General features: G+C 39.0%; 1 protein-coding gene across 1 annotated transcript in view; it reads left to right on the top strand.

The window, feature by feature from the left end:
- Positions 1–344: 344 nt before the first annotated feature.
- Positions 345–17,876, top strand: part of GFRA1 (GDNF family receptor alpha 1) — a 141,336-nt gene continuing 123,804 nt past the window's right edge. The window contains exons 1-3 of the mRNA XM_086752243.1: positions 345–399; positions 1,492–1,794; positions 3,090–3,173. Coding sequence (XP_086608369.1) covers positions 360–399; positions 1,492–1,794; positions 3,090–3,173 — 427 coding nt within the window. The 5' untranslated portion in view covers positions 345–359. The remainder of the gene's footprint in view (positions 400–1,491; positions 1,795–3,089; positions 3,174–17,876) is intronic.

Genomic DNA, 17,876 nt, shown 5'->3' with positions numbered 1-17,876 from the left:
GCTCCTGCCCCGCTGCCGCTTGCTCCCGCGCACACACAAATACCCGTGCGTGCGCCTCCGCTCCCGCACTGGAGTCAGCGCTTCTGCTTTCAGGTTGCTCAGACTGAAATCTAAGGGAAAAAAAGCTCAGCGTTTGCGTCGCTGCTCCTGCCGCTGGTGCTGGTAGCGGTGAAGAGGAGAGAGGGTTTGGGTTTTTTTTTCTTGGTTTTTTTTTCTTTTTTTTTTTTTTTTTTTCCCCTTGAATTCAATGGATCTGAACTTGGAGTCTTTGGACCTCTGCGGGCTTGGAATATCTACATGCTGATCCTCTTTGTTGTGGCACATCAGCTCGTTTGGGGAAACCATCCGAAGACAGCAAGATGTTTCTCGCTCTCTTGTACTTCGCTTTGCCCGTAGTAGGTAAGTTGCTGGCATCTGCTTTCTCTCTCTACATCACTTCATAAAGCAAAGCATAGGCTTTATGGGATCGGATGCCTGACGGTTGTCAGTCTATTGTTTAGGCAGAACAGTGAAGTTTCCAGTAGTTTTTGCTGCTCTGCCTCACATCAGTTAACCCAGTCTACGTTTAAAGCTCTGAGAGATTACAGACTTGGATACTTGCTGGCGTAGCACCTTGTTCAATTGGGTTCTTGCAAGTTGCAGGGAAACTTTTCATTTTAATAAAATAAGGCTGCTTGGGGAGGGTGGTGGCGGGGTGACAAGAGCCGGCTGAAGGATTACATCTTCACCTGGACCTGGCAGCCTGCCTGACTGTGAGAGGTTTGCAGCCCAAACCAGTTGCCTTTCCACAGGAGATGTTTGCGTTTCCATCTGCGTGTGTCTGAGGGAGCGTGACAGGGGGCACGATGGAGAGGAGAGAGTTAATGTAATTTGCTTTGTTCTCCTGCAAAAGCATCATACGTGGAGAGAAATGGAGGGAGGGAGTAATAAATTCTACCTTTATACATGTAGAATAAGCAAAAAATGTGTACAGCCTTTGAAAAGTGACTGACGCAAAAAGAGGCTAATATCAATCAGTGAGGATACTTATCTCTCTGAGCAGGTTGTTCGTGGATGTAATTGAAATTACAGCAAAGCTCTTGTGGAAAGTGAGGCCAAATGTTTAACCCCTCAGTTAAACGCTCAAATGGAAACGTTATTTGTTTCACCAAAGTAGATCTAAGGAATAATGAATGCTTGTTTTGTCAGGCACATTAACCCCTGTGGGTTTTCTTTCCTCTTTGTGTTTTCTCATAAATCAACCAGCAGCGTTAAAACGTGCTGTTTCCTTGGACTCCCATGAGAGCGGATCTAAGACCATGAAAACCCCGAGTGCTTTTTTTCTAAGATGTAGCGTGAGGCTCCACGGTTTGCAAGGTGCTGCCCATGGGGCTGGCTGCGTGTGTTGCTTGAGGAGGTGCCTTGTGCTTCCTAGATGCCCACTCTGGATGCCTGGTTAAAGCAGCCTCATCCCTCAACGAGACTTTCTTGGTTTGTGTCTCCTCTCTCTAGATGTTCTTCTGTCCGCTGAAGTGAGCGGGCTGCCTGGAGGGGACCGCCTGGACTGCGTGAAAGCCAGTGATCAGTGTCTCAAGGAGCAGAGCTGTAGTACCAAATACAGGACACTGAGGCAGTGTGTGGCTGGCAAAGAGAGCAACTTCAGCCGGGCAACAGGCCTGGAGGCAAAGGATGAATGCAGAAGCGCCATGGAAGCTCTCAAGCAGAAATCTCTGTACAACTGCCGCTGTAAGAGGGGCATGAAGAAGGAGAAAAACTGCCTGCGCATTTACTGGAGCATGTACCAGAGCTTACAGGGTATGTTGCGAAACACAGAAACGTTACACTCCACTAATGCAGTGTGTGATTTTTGCAGCCCCTCATGTGAGCAGCTAGCTACCGCCACTGAGGCTAAACCCAGGGTCTGGCCCCATAATGCACATTGTGCTCTTCAGCTGCAAACTGAGGACCTTTCATCCGACTCAGGAACAGCTGCTGCTCCGTCTCCTCTTGTTGGGAAATCCACAATGAGGGTTTCCTCCAGGGGACCCAGCTGACCTTTCTAAACCAGAGTCAAAAGATAAGGGCACTAGCAAGTGCAAAAGCTACAAAAACAATCATTTGGAGACATTTTCCTAATAATATTTTTACTCCTTAATTAGGACTCACCTAACAAGATCAAAGGACACTGGAACTAGTTTCTTAGCTCTCTTCTGAAAGTTAAATGTAATATGAAGAGGAGCATTGTTTTAAAGAAAAGTTTATTCTTTCCTTTCCTGTATTTACTAGCAATATTCCCTAGGCATGCTGAGGCAGAAAAAAAAGAAGTTTGTGTTTCCTGGAGTGTGTAGAAGTGCCAGTTAGAAGGGATATGACAGTGATCGACTCAGGACTTCTGTTCTTGATGTTACTGGCAAATTTCCCGTAGTCAGCTGAAAACAGTCAGGTCCTTATATGAGAGAGATCATTTTTAGCCCTGTTTTGTTCTGGCCCTGGAGTTGAAGATGCAATCTTTCACTTCAGTGTGGTCCCCATTTAACTCTTTTCTGTACCTGCTTCTGCAAAAAGGGAAGTCATCTCTTTCTGATCATTTATCCAGGCAGTGACTGGAACATTTTAATAAGTCAATATATATTTTTGTTCTGACTTTCATAATAAATTACACTACTCGAACATTTTCTTCATCCTAAAAAAAGTCTCCCTTCAAACAACATCTTGTTAGGAGTGTTTTATTCCAAAGATACTAGTTTTTGGCTGTTACCTGGGCTGCTCCTCTAAAAAAGAGCTCTGCTGTTAGGGGGGATGAAGAGGAACATCCCTGCTACAGCTTCTCTCCTGCTGGCAAGAGATGGGACAGTCCCTGTGATGTCATAGGCTGTCTCTGCAAATTATGACCTTATCCATGGAGGAAGGAGAGGAAAGAACTAGTGACAGGGATAAACAAATTGCTTCTTTCAGGTGTTTTTACAGATCATGCTTTCAGGAGAAATAGCCACACAAGTTAGAGAGGAGTACCTTTTGCAGTTAGAGTAGCTTCATTTCAGAGTAAAAGTAAACAACAGAATCTTAACCTGAATTTTTGTATTAAAATTTTTTTTTTTTTTTGTCTTTAGGAAATGACTTACTTGAAGATTCCCCCTATGAACCAGTTAACAGCAGACTATCAGACATATTCAGGCTAGCACCAATTGTATCAGGTAAGCAGACTTAAAATTATTTAATGGAAACATGATTACAATGTGCTGCTTTGCAGCTGAATTATGGAACTTTCAAGCAATACTCTCTTAAATAAAAAGAAATGTTAATGGTTTTCTGGATTTAGTAAGTTCATGATATAGCTGCCCAAAAGAAATACTAATTGGTTTTGAAATAATAACGAAAATGGAAAGAGTGCTTGGCAGGATGGCAATTTGTATTTTTTTTTTTTTTTGAGTCATTCTTGACAATAAATGCTAAATTTTCCTGTAGGTGGCAATCTGATTCCCTGCGTTCCTAATTTACAAATCAGTTGCTTTTTGGGAATGTGGTCAATGCAAGTTACCTCCCATTGACATTCAAGAAGATCAGAAGATAAATCTTTCAAATGTTTGCATAAGGGAATGCTTTATAGTTTCATACATTTTTTGTTTAAAAAAAAGAAATTTCAGAATTAAGGCTTGTCTTCCTTTCTGGAACTGCTGCCTGTTTAAAGAGCCTATTCACAACTTCCTTCTTTATCTAGTTTTTCTGTGAATATTGTTTGTTGCTGTGTGGCTGTTTTTCAGAACTTGTTTGTAGCAATTTGAATATGTTGTTCGGTAATTAAACTAGGCTCTTTGTTTTCTGTCAGCCTAAATTACACTAATTTTGGATCATATTTATTGAAACAATTAATTTTGGGCATTGACAGGAGTTACAGGTTGGAATTAATTTTCTTTTTTTTTGAGTTTCAGAAAGTCTTATAAGGATGCAGTCTGTACTCAGGACCTGTGTTTGTTTAGTTAAATAAAAATTGAATGTGCACAGTATAATGTGTAAGTCTGACACTGTTGGGGCTGTAGTTAACTGACATACTACGGGTAAGCATTAGTAGATTGCTCCTTAAAAGGCAGAAGGAAAGACCAGAGAGAGTGGCTTGACCAATTTTCAGAAGTACTTACACTTTTTAGGGCCCTAAGTCTCATTAAAAGCCAGGGGAACTTAGGTTGTTAAGTATTTAATGGTACAGATTTTCAAAGGCATATAGACACATAAAAAGTAGATAACTGCCCATTGGGATTTTCAGAAAGGACTAAGTGATTTAAATAGGCATTAGATGCCCAGGTAGTTTTAAAAATTCTAAGTGCTTAATGTGTCTTTAGGTATCTTAATGCCTTTGAAAAATCAGCCCTTTAGTCACTTTTCAAAATGTGACTTCGGATCCAAATCACTTACATCCTTTGAAAGCATTATCCTAATTTGGTGAGCAAGTCTGTTGGAGAAATAGTAGAGAATAACCACTGATTTCTGAAGAATCTTTATTTATTTTGTTTTGTATTACTTAAAAGCCCCAACTTAATACAGAGCAAAGACAAAACCAATGCAGAGGAGTTCCAGGCTGTTTTCTTAAAGGTTATGGTCAGCCTACTGAGGGCCAAATCCTAACCTACCTTAGCAGTTTTATGATCTCCATAGGAGTATCCTATGTATGCTCTGCCTTTCTGTTATTTTTTGTATTTCCCATTCACTTGCACAGTAATTGTCTTTGAAATGTAGTAATTTTTTGTAGCTGCTCTGTGCAACAATGAAATAAGACGTATTTACCAACAAGTGATACCCGTCCTACCACAATCACTTAAGATGCTGCTGGGCTGCTTAGGACTCATTCTGTGTTACTGGTGCACTCCAAATTCCTGTTCGCTTTGTCAGAAGTTTAAGGTTTGCAAGGATTGGAGAGCTAGATTCACAGCAAGCAAGAAACAAAAGTTGTAATACAGCAGAAGAACACCGGTATTTGAAGTATTTTCATCTGAAAGAAGGAGATTAGCAAAAGCATTTTTCTTATTGTCATGGTTACTATTGCATCTTACATTCTTTAAAGCTGCTTAGTCTGACAGTTTTTTTTTTTCAGGGATCTGCAAATACCCCAAACAGCAGAACTTGGTATGATTTTTATATATTGATTAAAACAAAACAACAACAACAAAAAAACCCTGTACAAGCAGTACTGGCAGGAGTTTCATAACTGGTGTTCTGCTAATGTGGTCACTGTGTTTATAGATGTTGCTGCAGTATTCACTCTCATTAAAGTTACTCGGGTGTAATTAAAAGCTGCAATTAACCCTTTCATCTCACAAAGGCCATTCTGTGGTACTGTATGACTTGGTACATATCAAGTGTAATGCTTTTGCCATCTTTTTTATTTATTTTTGAGACAGTATAGGAAATCACAGTAGTTGTCTTTTATGGACATACAAGGGGAAAACATTGGCTAAGATTACTGTTTTGTGTGTTACGTAAGTCTTTTGTAGCGTACGTAAGTCTAAGAAATGGAGGACAGTTTTTAAAAGCAGTTAAAGTTGATCTAATTCCATACTGGAAAACATTTAAAAGTGCATTCTCTGTGGAGAAGCCGCTTTCTCATTAATCATTCAAGCATCAGTATGTTGATTTAAAACAGAAATCAACAATATATTGCTGTTACTAAGTTTGTAGTTTCTCTCCAGTTCCCATTGCGTTAATGGCGCAGGTGATGCAGTTGTGTTACTAAAGTGAAGCTTTGTTTTATATTTTTAAGTGGTCTGTGTTATACTGGGACTAGTGGTGTAGCTAGTCTGGAACTAGAAAGACAAGCTAAATGTTCTATACAAAATTTAAAACAATGTCCAATAACACAAATAAGAAAAATCTAAACCCACAAAATTATTTTTCGTAGTACTAGCTGTTAAGCCCAAGGTATCATATTTAGATACTAACAAGCGTGAACTTTGCATTTGAAACACTACTGAATTTGCAAGGAGAATGTAATTTATGAGAAAAATAATTGATAGCTAAAATAGCAATGTGAGTTGAGTGTTTGATTCACTTGTGGTGATGCATCCTGAGTATTCAAGGGTCTGATCTTCCTTTCCATGTACAGTTAAAGTTCATAATTCAGCTTCTTCTGTTTCTCTGACACCTCACATGGCCAGATCCAGGACTGTGAGTCTTCCCTGTGAAGGACAGAGCTGTCTTGTTTTTTTTTTTTGTTTTGGGCATGCCTACTTCTGAATTTTCTTTAGACCTACTATGTCTGATGCGGTGCTTTTGCCTTAAGGGCATGAATTTTTTGCTGGTAGGCAGCTCTTCAAATTACTGACGACTTATGGGTGTGTTCTAGAGAGTAACAGATTTGAGTTAGTTATTATGATGTAAAGATTTTGCTTAAGCAGACATTCTTGCTTAAAACTTAACAACTTCTGAGAGGTGAAAACATTTTAAGGCCATTGACTTCTATCATAACTATGGTAAATGCAAAATCTGTTGATTGGATTTCAGAGAGTTTCACACCAAATTAAGGATAGTTGCTTGAGTTAGTCACTTGTGAAAGCTATCTATAGCTTTTTACTAGCTGGGAAACAGTTTGCCTCTTGAATTTGTGTTGTATTTGACACTGAGCCTCACAACTGGAAGATATCTTATTATTTCGGTATCAGCTGATGCAGTATAGTGGTCATCTTTGTGGCGTGTTGTAAGAAAATAACCTGTGTAATAACTGCAGCTTCAAATACCTATAGAAATACGCACAAAATAAATGTTTCTGAAATGCCTCATTCATTTCAACGCAAATGGAGAGCCACTATAGCTGAATAAAGTGCCTTTCAGCTATGTCTGTGAAGTAGTGTAAATAGAATCTTAATGTTAAAAAGAATTGACTATTTAGATCAATGTATTTAGGATGATGTAATGTTCTCCTCGCATGGATTAACTTTTAAGTTGCCTAGTTAATCACAGGCTTATTATCCCATTGTTCAGCTTTATGTATCTCTTCTTCTTTCTTTTATATCTATTATGTCCAGAAAAAGCAGAATAATTCTTAGAACATGTAGGTTTTGCTGGTAATCTGTGGAGAATTGGTCAGTTACATCCTGTTATAGCTTGTTTCTAGTTGCTAAAATGCAAGACAGGTAGAAATTAATTATTTTGTCAATATTTCTTTTTAGTGTAGTGAACTCCGTTTGCAAAGTGCCTTTTGTATCATTAACAAAGGAGAGAAAGAAACTGGCTCGTATGATTCTGTGTCAAAAGGAACGTTTCCTGATTCTGCTGTTCTCATGAGAGGCTGTTTGCTCTTTAAAAACTCTGGAAATCTTCTGTTGCAGCTGGTGTCTGGAAGCTTATCTTTAGAAAAGAGTATATTTTATATTTATTATGGTAAATTTGTTAAAACCAAGAGTAGACAGCACGGCACAAAGGGCTTCTGACTGGAGGGTGTTGTTCCCCATTGGTGGCACAGCACATGAAGTTGGCATGTTTCATTTGCATCCTGAATAAGCTATAAGCACAAATACAAACCAGTATGACCAGTAAGATGGCCTTTTATTGTATTTAAAAAGTTGAGACTATAAAAAGTTAGCAGTACTGGAATTCTCAAAGCGTGTGTGTGCTGATGGTATTTAAATAAGGCAGTCCCATGTACGCTTTGTAAGATTTCATGAAGATGGGTCTGTGACACCTTCTAGGGTCTATGCGTTGTTCAGAGAGTGGGTTACTTAGTCCTTTTCCCTTCTTCCTCTGAGTTTTTCAGAGTCTTGTAGGCATCCTGTATCACTGGTGTTCACAGGTCAGAAACTTGATGCTGAGAAAGAATGAAGTCCAGTATGGAAAGCACTTTCTTCAGGATTTGGCAGACTTTTCTATGGAGAGACTTCCCTTTTCCCATCATAAAGCCTGCTCTGAGTATTCACAGCAGCTATCTGGCCCCTTTCCGTTATTTTATCCTTCCCAGGCATGGGGTAGGGACTTCACAGAGAATGAACTGCAAGGGTTTCCTTCGGAAAAGCTGCTACCAGCAGAGGCAGGGGAGAAAGGCTGGGGTTTTTCAGTGTGAATTCTCAGGATCCAGAGAAACAGAGCTTCCTTTGTCTGTGTTCTTAAGGTCCTTTAGGATCCCTCATAACTTCTATTTCTGCTACTTCTGTAAAGCAGAGGCTGCAGAACTAGGAAATCACTGTGTCATAGGGAATTAGTTTTTCCCAAGCTTTCATAACGCCAAAATTCTTCTAATCAAGAATTGACTATTTTTCCATTAATTTTTGCAATTCTTGAACAAATGTAAGAGCTATCTTCTGGGTAGCAGGTCCCTGACACTTCAATTATCATTTACTTCTCTTTTTCAAACTTGGTAAATTACTTTTCTTCTGTAGAATACATATATAGCATTTTTTAAATTGTTTATCAAAAAGATAAGTTAGAGTCTCAGTCCTAGCCAACAGATTCACTGCTTTTTCCTTTTGGGGTTTGTGGCACGTGAATTAGCAGCTTCTCCCATGAATTAATACTGTACGACATCCCTGATTCCTACAGCTTGAGGCCTCTAATCCTGGGTCTGTTACTAAATCTGTGTATATTTCAAGTGCTACATACTTTTCTAATTTAACACTCTCTTTTACTGCCATTTCTGTAAGAATATTTGAGATGCCACATTTCTACAAAGTCAATTAGATTGTCAATTTAATTTACAAAATATTAAAAATTAGGATTTATCTTGAATATTTACAATGTTCTTATTAGCTCTTACCTCCCATATTGTTGTCTTTTATTTAAAAAAAAATGAGATACTTCATGTTAGTTACCTTGCACATTCATCCAATTTCATAAACAATAAACCAAATCTTATTAAGTTAATTGGAGTCTTGCAATCTGATTCTGTTCCCACTGAAGTAAGCATAACACATCAAAATCTTTTTATTTGATTATGATGTATTCTGTTTCCTGTTGTAATTTTTTGGCTTAGTTCTGGTTTTCTGATGTGAGGTTGAGCCTTTGATAACAGAAAAGTAAAAACATACTGTTAATTTTGCTTATACCTGATTGTCACATGCACAACCTTTGTAAGGTAATATGTTATAGTCCTTTGACTAATATATAATATTGTTTTTAAAGTTATAAATCAAGACTAACTCTTCTTTCTCCAGTGAGAATTTGTGGCCCTTTGCCTGTTGCAAGAAAAAAAAACCAAACAACACAGGCATCTATTTTAACTGCATTAAAAAAAATGAAACTAGTTTGACAAAAATAAATCTAATATAAGCATGTATGATGTTTGTGTTCTTTGACATTTCTGTCTACAGATTTTCTTTGCAGAGACAACTAGGCTGGCTTCCAGTCAGATAACAAGTTATCAAGGGTGCATAGATACTAGTTGCTGATTTCCACTTCTGCATTTTCATAATCAGATTGGACTTCACACAAAAGAAAATCACTTTGGTGACTGTTGGCTTGCAGGAGCTCTTTGAATTTCCTGGTTTTTGCATTTCTTGAAGCTAGATCTGATTATGAGAGTGGAATTAAGTACCTTGCTGAAGTAACTGATTGACTAGCTTATAAAGGCAGTGCTTACGCACTTTAACTACAGCAGGAACATGCACAGGCCTTGAAACCCCAAATAGGAACATGTAAACACCCTCAGCTTATCTCACATTTCTTTCCTTGGTGAGATTATTTGAACTTTTTTTGCTAATTTCTTTGACGATCTGTAAAACAGAAGAAAAGGTCTTTGTTCCTCAAGTATTTAAAATGCACAGCTTTGAGCAAATGTGGGGTTTCTGTTTGCCCCAGTAGTCTAGATGGGCTTGTCAACATGTTTCAACATGGGAAACGGGATGAAATCCATTCCATGGAATGAGGAGGCATCTGATGATACAACACAGAGCATTTGTGCATGAATATTCAGCATCTCCTCAAACGCTGGGAGTAGTAAGAGAGAATATTTAGGAGTCTTGAAGGAAACTGAAAGGAGAGTAGTATTCTCCTGAAGCCTCAAAGGAAAGTGTCGGGAGATGGCTAGCTGCATAAGCGTGGCCAGGCATTTGGCTTACAATGTGCAATGTATACGGTGAACTGCATCTTTTCTTTGTCTAAAGTAGCATCTTTAGAGAGTGGAATTGCCATCCCTTTAATTGGTATCTTTACAGGAAAGCCTCAATTATAGTGTGTTGGCCAGATATCAAATGAGCAAATGCGTATGTGCTTTTGAGCAGCAAACTGTATATTCTTGTTTCCCATTCCGGGCCAGCTTTACGGTTTGTGCAAGTGCCACAGTAGTTGCTCTGACGCAGGAGCAAAAGCACATGGGTGCTGCTGGTGCTATTGGGGAGATTACGAGGAGAGATTGAGTACTTGCAAGTCACTGGGAAGGAAAGCAGGATCTGGTTGCCTGTGGGGAGAGGTACCATCGTTTCAAGGCTGTCGTGAGCAGGAGAAGGCACGGGCTGCCAGGGGACCTCAGAAATACAGACCTTGCCAGGAAGTTCCCCATTTTGTCAGGTATTTACAAACTCTGCTGTGTCGCAGAGGTAAGTGGTTGGACACAACCAGCCTGCTCATGGGACTGCTGAAGGCACGATGTGGTGAGAGTGAGGAAGAGCCCGTGGTTCGTGTGGCATCGCGCTGGTGCAGTGCTGAGCATACGGTTGGGAATACTGCGGTGATAAAGGCGGTGTAAGGGCTGGTGCAGAAGAAAAGCCTGCGCGGAGTAGGTGTATTTCCATGGCAGTCTGCCTCGGAGGGCTCCTGAAGCACCTTGTCTGTAAGCTGTGTCCCCTGGCGAAATGCACGGAACAGTGCCCGAAAGAGCAGCATCCCGTAGCTTTTGGTCTCTTGATGGCACAGCAAGGTGCAATTTTTAGCTGGTGATTTGCACTCTGGCTCTTTACATTTTAAAAAAATTTAAAACTTTATTTTTATAACCCTTTGTATCTTACTCTCAGGGATAACTTTTGATAGTGTTGGAAGAGCCAGTGGTACCTGTCAGGAGCTGACAGTATGTTGGAAACATTAAGAGTAAAATGCCTGTGTGTGATGAAAAGAAATAAGAATTTCTGGGTTGTAAGGCAGAACTTATTTGTGATAAGTATCCAACATTTCTTCTCATTAAGCTGTACATCATATTATTTTAACCTTAGAAAGGAACATATTTACAGCTTTGATTTTTAGAAATGTGACCATTTTTGTTTATGAAAATGAATTCTGTAATTTATTTTATACTAGCTTTTTGGTATTACTTTTTATAATCTTGTACTTTCTGTGGATGAAACTAATGCAGCAACAATGCTGTCAGTATAGTTAGCGCATTAACACAAATAAGTTATTTTTGGAATAGTTCTTTAGTGGTGCTGTGATGCTTTGACAATTTTTATAAATGTCAGGCTATTGTCCTGTACAATCTGCACTCAGCCTGAAATTTAACATGAGAGATGCATGACACAAAGTGTAATGGCATAGAGATAGCTCTTTCTGCATAGAAATTTGCAGAAATGATGGGTTATAAAGAGAGTTGAAGATATCAAACAATTTGAGTAGGAACCTATAAATAAAGATGAATTTCTGCATTCACTGGTTATACGATTTTATCACTGTCTGGTGTCCATAAAATGCATCTTCCCATTAAAGTTTTGTCATCCAGCTGATGAGGTTCTGAAGTGTTAAAAGCTCTTCCTTTTAAATTCTGCACCCTAAATTCAGTACTAAAGCTCAGTTCAGCAAAACCAGAAATCACCATCTCCCTGTTCCTCCTCTCCAGGAGACCGTACCTGATTATTCCCTGCTTCCCGGTCCCACAGCCTCCAGCCCACTGCTGGTGTTTCTTACCTGTAACCCTGACAGTCAGGCTAGTGCTAGCTGCTGTTGCTTCCTTGAGCCGATACCCACAACTCTGGTGCCTTGACATACCTTTTCCAAAGACCACCCTGCCTTCTCGGATTGCCAGCTTTGCTCTCTCTGAACCGTGACTCCTCCGACAAATCCCCTCTGGCTGAAGGACTTTGGTGGTTTCTTTCTCTATCGCTGTGGCATGGCGTGGCTTATATTTCCACATCAGCTATTTGTTTCTCAGAAAAGTGACTACAGTTCTTCCCTTTCCTTTCTACAATAGGCACATCTTTGCTGTCCTCTCCGATGTCTTTGCTTTGTGGTCTGCCTCCACCCTGCTCTCCCTTGTCTGGTACCTCTGGTGAGGCAATGCCTTCTCTGTTCCTTCAAAGCTTCCCTTAAACTCTGCTTTTTCCAGCATTCTCCAAATTGTTCTCTCATCCTCCCTGTAAATAGATTCAGATGTGGTCTAGTAAAACAAATTGTTCCTGAGCAATGGAACTAATAAAGCCTGGTTTTCTACCAGAGTCCTCCATCTGGATGGTCCTCCTTCAGGTCTTGGTTTAGTGGACATGGTGGTGTTAGGTTGATGATTGGACTTGATGATCTTGGAAGTCTTTTCCAACCTTAAAGATTCTATGATCTCCTGGATGCCCTGCTCTCTGCAGAGAGCTCCTTTCTTGTCTCCCCATACTGTGCCATCTCCAAATGTACTTCCTTCTCTCTCCACTTGTCCTTAATTCTGTCCCACGTCCCTTGTCCCCGTGGGGTGTCACATGCTGTGGCCGGCCTGATGTTACACACACACTGAAGGACGGTACAGGTGAGCAGGCACCTGCTCCCTCTTGGAAAATGGCTCAGAGTCAGGAACGTGGCTGCCCTGTCATTGGCAGGCAGGTCTGCATGGGTGTAAAAGCTGCAGTTTTCAGTAAAATTAGTAAGAACTTAATATTAATTTCTCTGTCAAATTTGTTTGACTATATCCTGTGGGGTAGAAAATTGCTGGGAGCTGCAGGGGTATGGAGAAGATAGAAGAGACTAATAATATTCAACCTACATTTCCTTGGAAGAATTAGGATTAGAAAAAACAAATATGGTTCCTGTCATGTCACAGCTTATTGCTTAGCGATATATCTCATCTTACGCTAGATATTTTATGGGACTAGAGTGTTGTGCAAGTGATATAAATAAACAAGCAGTGGACTTGAAACATACAGACAATTAAGTACAGTTGATGGCTGACAGTTGTAGTAGATAATTGAGCATCTCAGGATTCTCAAAATGGGAAATAATTCATGCATTTAGGTTAGTTGGCATGAAGATTCTTTATTCAGATTTATAAATGAAACAAGAAAGAAAGGACCCATCCAAAAGCTGTTGTATGTGAACACATATATTGCATTTGACTGTTTGGATGATACCACATCATATTTACAAATGACACTGCACTTTTTAGAGTCATCTTCTTTTTCATGTAGAATATTTTTAGGATTAAAGATTACATTTTGCTGATGTTTGTTGTGGTGAGGTCATAATTAAGAAAGGCAATACTAGCATTTGGTAGTAGTTTCCAAGAATTCATGTCCAAATACCCAGACTTCCCAAGGCTTGCCGCTTGCGAATGAAGTGGAATGTGTTCTGCACAGCAGTGGCTTTGCATTAATGAACGTTTAAGCTGCAGATTAAAATGTCTGTTTAAAAAATAGGTTAAGATTATATAATAACACAAGTCTGGGCTACTAATAACAGTGAAGATAATTTTATTGAGCAGATTAAGTGCAGTTAGATCTCAACTACAGAATATTTAAATACAATACCAGATCAAAACCCAGCCCCTGCAGCTTTACTTGCTTTCCTTCACACCTACAGGATCAGCGCCTGACAGCAAAGTAAATTATCATTTTTATTGTTGTTCATTTTCTATTGCCATGGGAAATGTACATCATGTTATCCATTAGGACCCAGACAAACAAGTCTTTTCTCCACATACACAGTCATGAAACAAGACATGATTGAAGACAGCGAGGTGTCTGTGCTATTTGAAGTTCTATTAGAAATTGATAAATTTGCTTGTCAGATGTCTTTAAAGGATTGCATAGATAAGAACTGCCTATAGTTTTCTCATATGAAAAGTCATGAGAATTATAGCTTTATAATAAATGCATAAAGATTGAGAAACTATGTAAGTTCTTTTCTCATAATCTATTTACTTCATTTTAGTCTCCTAAATAGTGAAATGGAGACACAAACTTGCAGCGGTTGGTAACACTTATGACCTGATGAAGTAAACAGCTTTGATCCTCTGAGAGGTCAAACTGTGTGTGTTTCTGAGCAAACATTCCCCAAGGCTGCTGATGCGCGAGATGTCTCTTCCCCTTGCCAAATGTCCCACCTTCGCAACAGAAAATTAAAGGAGACTTGCAAAGAAATGTGCTATGTTAGCGCATTTAATCTCATCTATAAATTGGTGTGAGAATTGTTGAACACAGGATTTGGTGGTGGGTTTTTTTTTTTTAATTTTTACATAGTTCAAAAATCTCTGGGCAACTCTCTTCTGGGTTGGGTAGAAAGTGAATGTATTAACTCTAACTGCACTGATGTTTAGGGAGAAAAGTATACAATGTTTTTTAGTTTAGTAAATAAAGAATTACTTGAATCTGACTTGGAGGTTCATTTAACTTTATAATACGTTTCTGCTGTATAGTTAAATATATCTTATCTTCATGCCCTTGACCTTTCTCTAAGAGCTGTGGAAAGATTAAAAAGCATAAACGAGAATAAATTTAGAATTAGTGTATTTGAAGAAAAATGGTACCAGATGCTCTAGCTATCCACAAATTGTTATTAAGTTGTCAGTCCTACAAAATGTGCAGCGTGGCAGGGTTGAGCAAAGCGACCTGCTAGTAGAGCAGGGCCCTAGAAATGAGAAGGTGCTTCATTTGTCATTCCCCACTCCCTCCTTCCCCTCCTTGCGGAAGCTGCCAACAAAGGTAACAATTCTGATGGTGATTTCTGTAGCTTAGCTATCTATGCCTTAACATACCCCCTTCCCCCCTCCTTGTCCTGTGCAGTTCACCGTGCAGCTGTATTAATGCTGTCGGTCATTACCCTCTTGGACTGTATTTGAACCAGAGACTAAAAGGTGAGATTGTCAATATATTAAAGACATCGTTAACGGCATGACTGCCGCCATAAACGGTGAATAATTGTGGTGGTTGAGCTTTATTTATTTATTCATTACAAAATGTGTCGGTATCTGGGCGTCTGTGACGTTCTAGGGATACTTCTGGAAACAGATGACTTCTAGCGATATCCATTGCGAGCAGCCACTCTGCAGTGTTTTTAATTATCTACTTTAAATTATTCACTTAACAAGACAGAGAATGGTTGCCCTTGTGAAGCTGTCATCTTTAGGGCTTAGGTACTGCATTGCTGTGCAATAATTATACAGTCTGATACTAGCTTTCATTTATGCTAATTGCAAGTAAAATTATAAATTCCTCAGATTATTAAAGAGAGAGTTATCTCCTTCCTGTTGCGTTCAGTCAAGGATTTAAATGTTGTAAACTTTCAGTCTTGCTTTAAAGAGAAAATATCACCCTAAAATATTTCAGATCTCAAGAAAAAATGTTATTCTATTTTGCCTTTCAAAATTGTTTTTGTGGCAATGCAACTGTATATACTGATTTTTATTGTTATTTTCTAAATTAATTTGGTGATTTAAGTATGTATTTAATCCTACACAAACCAACAGAATAAAACTAAAATCATACCTAAAAGATAATCAGTAAGTGCCTATACCTAGGACACTAGGGAAAAGAAATTGATTTCATAAATAGCAATGTTTTTTGTAAAGCTGTTCTCAGTAGGATTTTCAGAAAAAAAAAAAATCACAGATTTCTGTAATGCAGGCACTACGCAATATCTGGTCTAGACTGTGAAGAGAAATGTAATTTACAGGTTACAGAATGAATTATTTTGTTACAAAAAGAATAAAATAGCGCAAATAGTTAGCTGTCATTGAGTGGTAATATGTGCTAATTGAAGGACTCAGGATTGCTTTGTAAGAGTCAATATTCAAGCTTGTAGAATACTTAGAGTGACTAGTTTCTGTCTTTAGCCAGAATGAGAAATACAGTAAATGATTGTGAAGCTGTACGGTGGTGAGAAGAGCTGCTTCCCACTGCAGCTATCAGAGCGGGAGATGTGAAGTGCTTGTAACAGAGAGCTCTATCTACGGAGCAGGTTGTGCTTCCATGGCAGAGTGTGTCACTGATGGATTAGGGTGACAATTCCTAATGTTCCTGAGCGTGAATGCTACGTGTTGAACAAGATCAGTGTCTCAAGGAACATGTCACAGAGAATTAAGGTTTATTACTTATCCTTCCTCGTGATTTTCAGAATTTTAAAAGGATTTATAATATTTGAAATATATTGAAACTCAGAAAACCTTGGTATTTCAGAGTAATACTTTAGAAATCAAATTTTCCCCAGATTGTAACTGGGTGCAGTGGTCTAATTCTGGGTAGTGACTTTTTGGTGTGTGACATGATATAATAACAGGAAAGTAATTTAGTTTTAGAATTCTAGAAGTTACTGTGCATCTTAGGAATAATTTATTAGACTCTATAACAGGAAAGCTAGAAGGGTTTTTTAAAGGTGTTAACTTCTCAGATGCTTATTATTAGTGTGCAGTAAATGTATTATTCTGAACTATTTATTTTTAAAGAGTGGCAAAAGTATTAAAATATATCTCTAAATCACTCTACAGCTATTTAGAGACAAGGTTTTGGCTAGCTGCCCAAAATCCTGTACAGTAGGTATTTGGGAAGAGGAGGTGGTTTCTTTGAGGTATTTTTACTGCTGGGGGACTCCTGCTGTTCACATTTCTTCTGTACAGCTTGAAGTACCCCAGATTTGCTTTAAATGATTGAGTACAGCTGAAAGGTGGGGGTGTGCTGGGGTGTACTGGTGTTGGAAGAGGTGCAGCCAGCGTATCTGTCATAGCAGATGGTGTTAATTTTAGTTGGCAAATGGACTGTTTATCTCTTTCACATCATAACACCCAAATGTTAACCCAGGTTGTTCCTCTTTGCACCTAATGCTAGCATGGAGAGCTGCATGGTTTGTAGAAGATGTGGCTGAGTTCATTCTTGTGACTGTTTTGCCCTTAGTTGTTTTAAGTCTTGCGTGAATAGGTGCTGGCAGGTCTCTAGCTTTTTTTTTTTTTTCATACTAAATGTAAAAGCTGAGCTAATGTATATTTGGCAGACTCAAGCACTTGGAGGTCAGGCAACTTATGACTTTAGCTTTTTCTCTTGTACAATTCCTTTCTGACACGGGCTTGAAATTACATTCAAACACTCCTTTTCCAGTATGTGATATGAATCAGTGTTGTACCGGTGCCTAAGATCACCTTTGCTGATGTATTTAAAATCTGACTAATACATATATTAAAGGGAGAGTTAAGGTACAGAGACATCTCTAATTCTGGGCCTGTCTGGCTGAAAGTTCCTTTTCATAAATCATTCCACAGCAGGTTTACTGAAAGGAAGGTTAGGAGGCTCATTTGTATAAACTTCCAGCCCTTTTCCCCAAAATAGCTCTTTTCCATTGGAAAAAATGCAGTTGTCTTGATTTCCTGACTGTGCTCTAGATTGGTTGTTCTGTGAGACTGCATTTTTCTTCCTGTTAGGAGTTTTCAAAACCTTTACAGGTGGTAACAGAAAGGCCACCAGTTTGTCCCACAGCACTTTTTAGAAAGGACTAAAGAAGAGCAATGTGTCTTGTACGTATCTGTTCATAGAGCTGAACAACAGCTTGCAATTTGTAAAGAGCCAGACCTTCCTGTTTGTAATACAATGCGGTGTCCTTAAACCATGGGATACTAGGTCAGCATGTTTTTAAAGACACTAGCAGCGTAAAACCAAATCTTCTCAAAGCAGTATTTGTTGCCGTTGGATTGCAAGCTGCATCACGCTTTATTTCCTTGTACAAATTCTTCTCTCTGTACCTGTTGCATCGCAGTGAAATGAGTTCAAGGGTGTTAACTGGTAGGAAACAAGTATGCAGAAGTCCCATCTGGCTTTCAG

Source organism: Chlamydotis macqueenii, chromosome 7, assembly GCF_036417535.1.
Source record: "Chlamydotis macqueenii isolate bChlMac1 chromosome 7, bChlMac1.mat, whole genome shotgun sequence".
NCBI classification, from domain to species: domain Eukaryota; kingdom Metazoa; phylum Chordata; class Aves; order Otidiformes; family Otididae; genus Chlamydotis; species Chlamydotis macqueenii.
The sequence above is the reverse complement of the archived record's forward strand: the minus strand, read 5'-3'. Positions and strand labels throughout refer to the sequence as shown.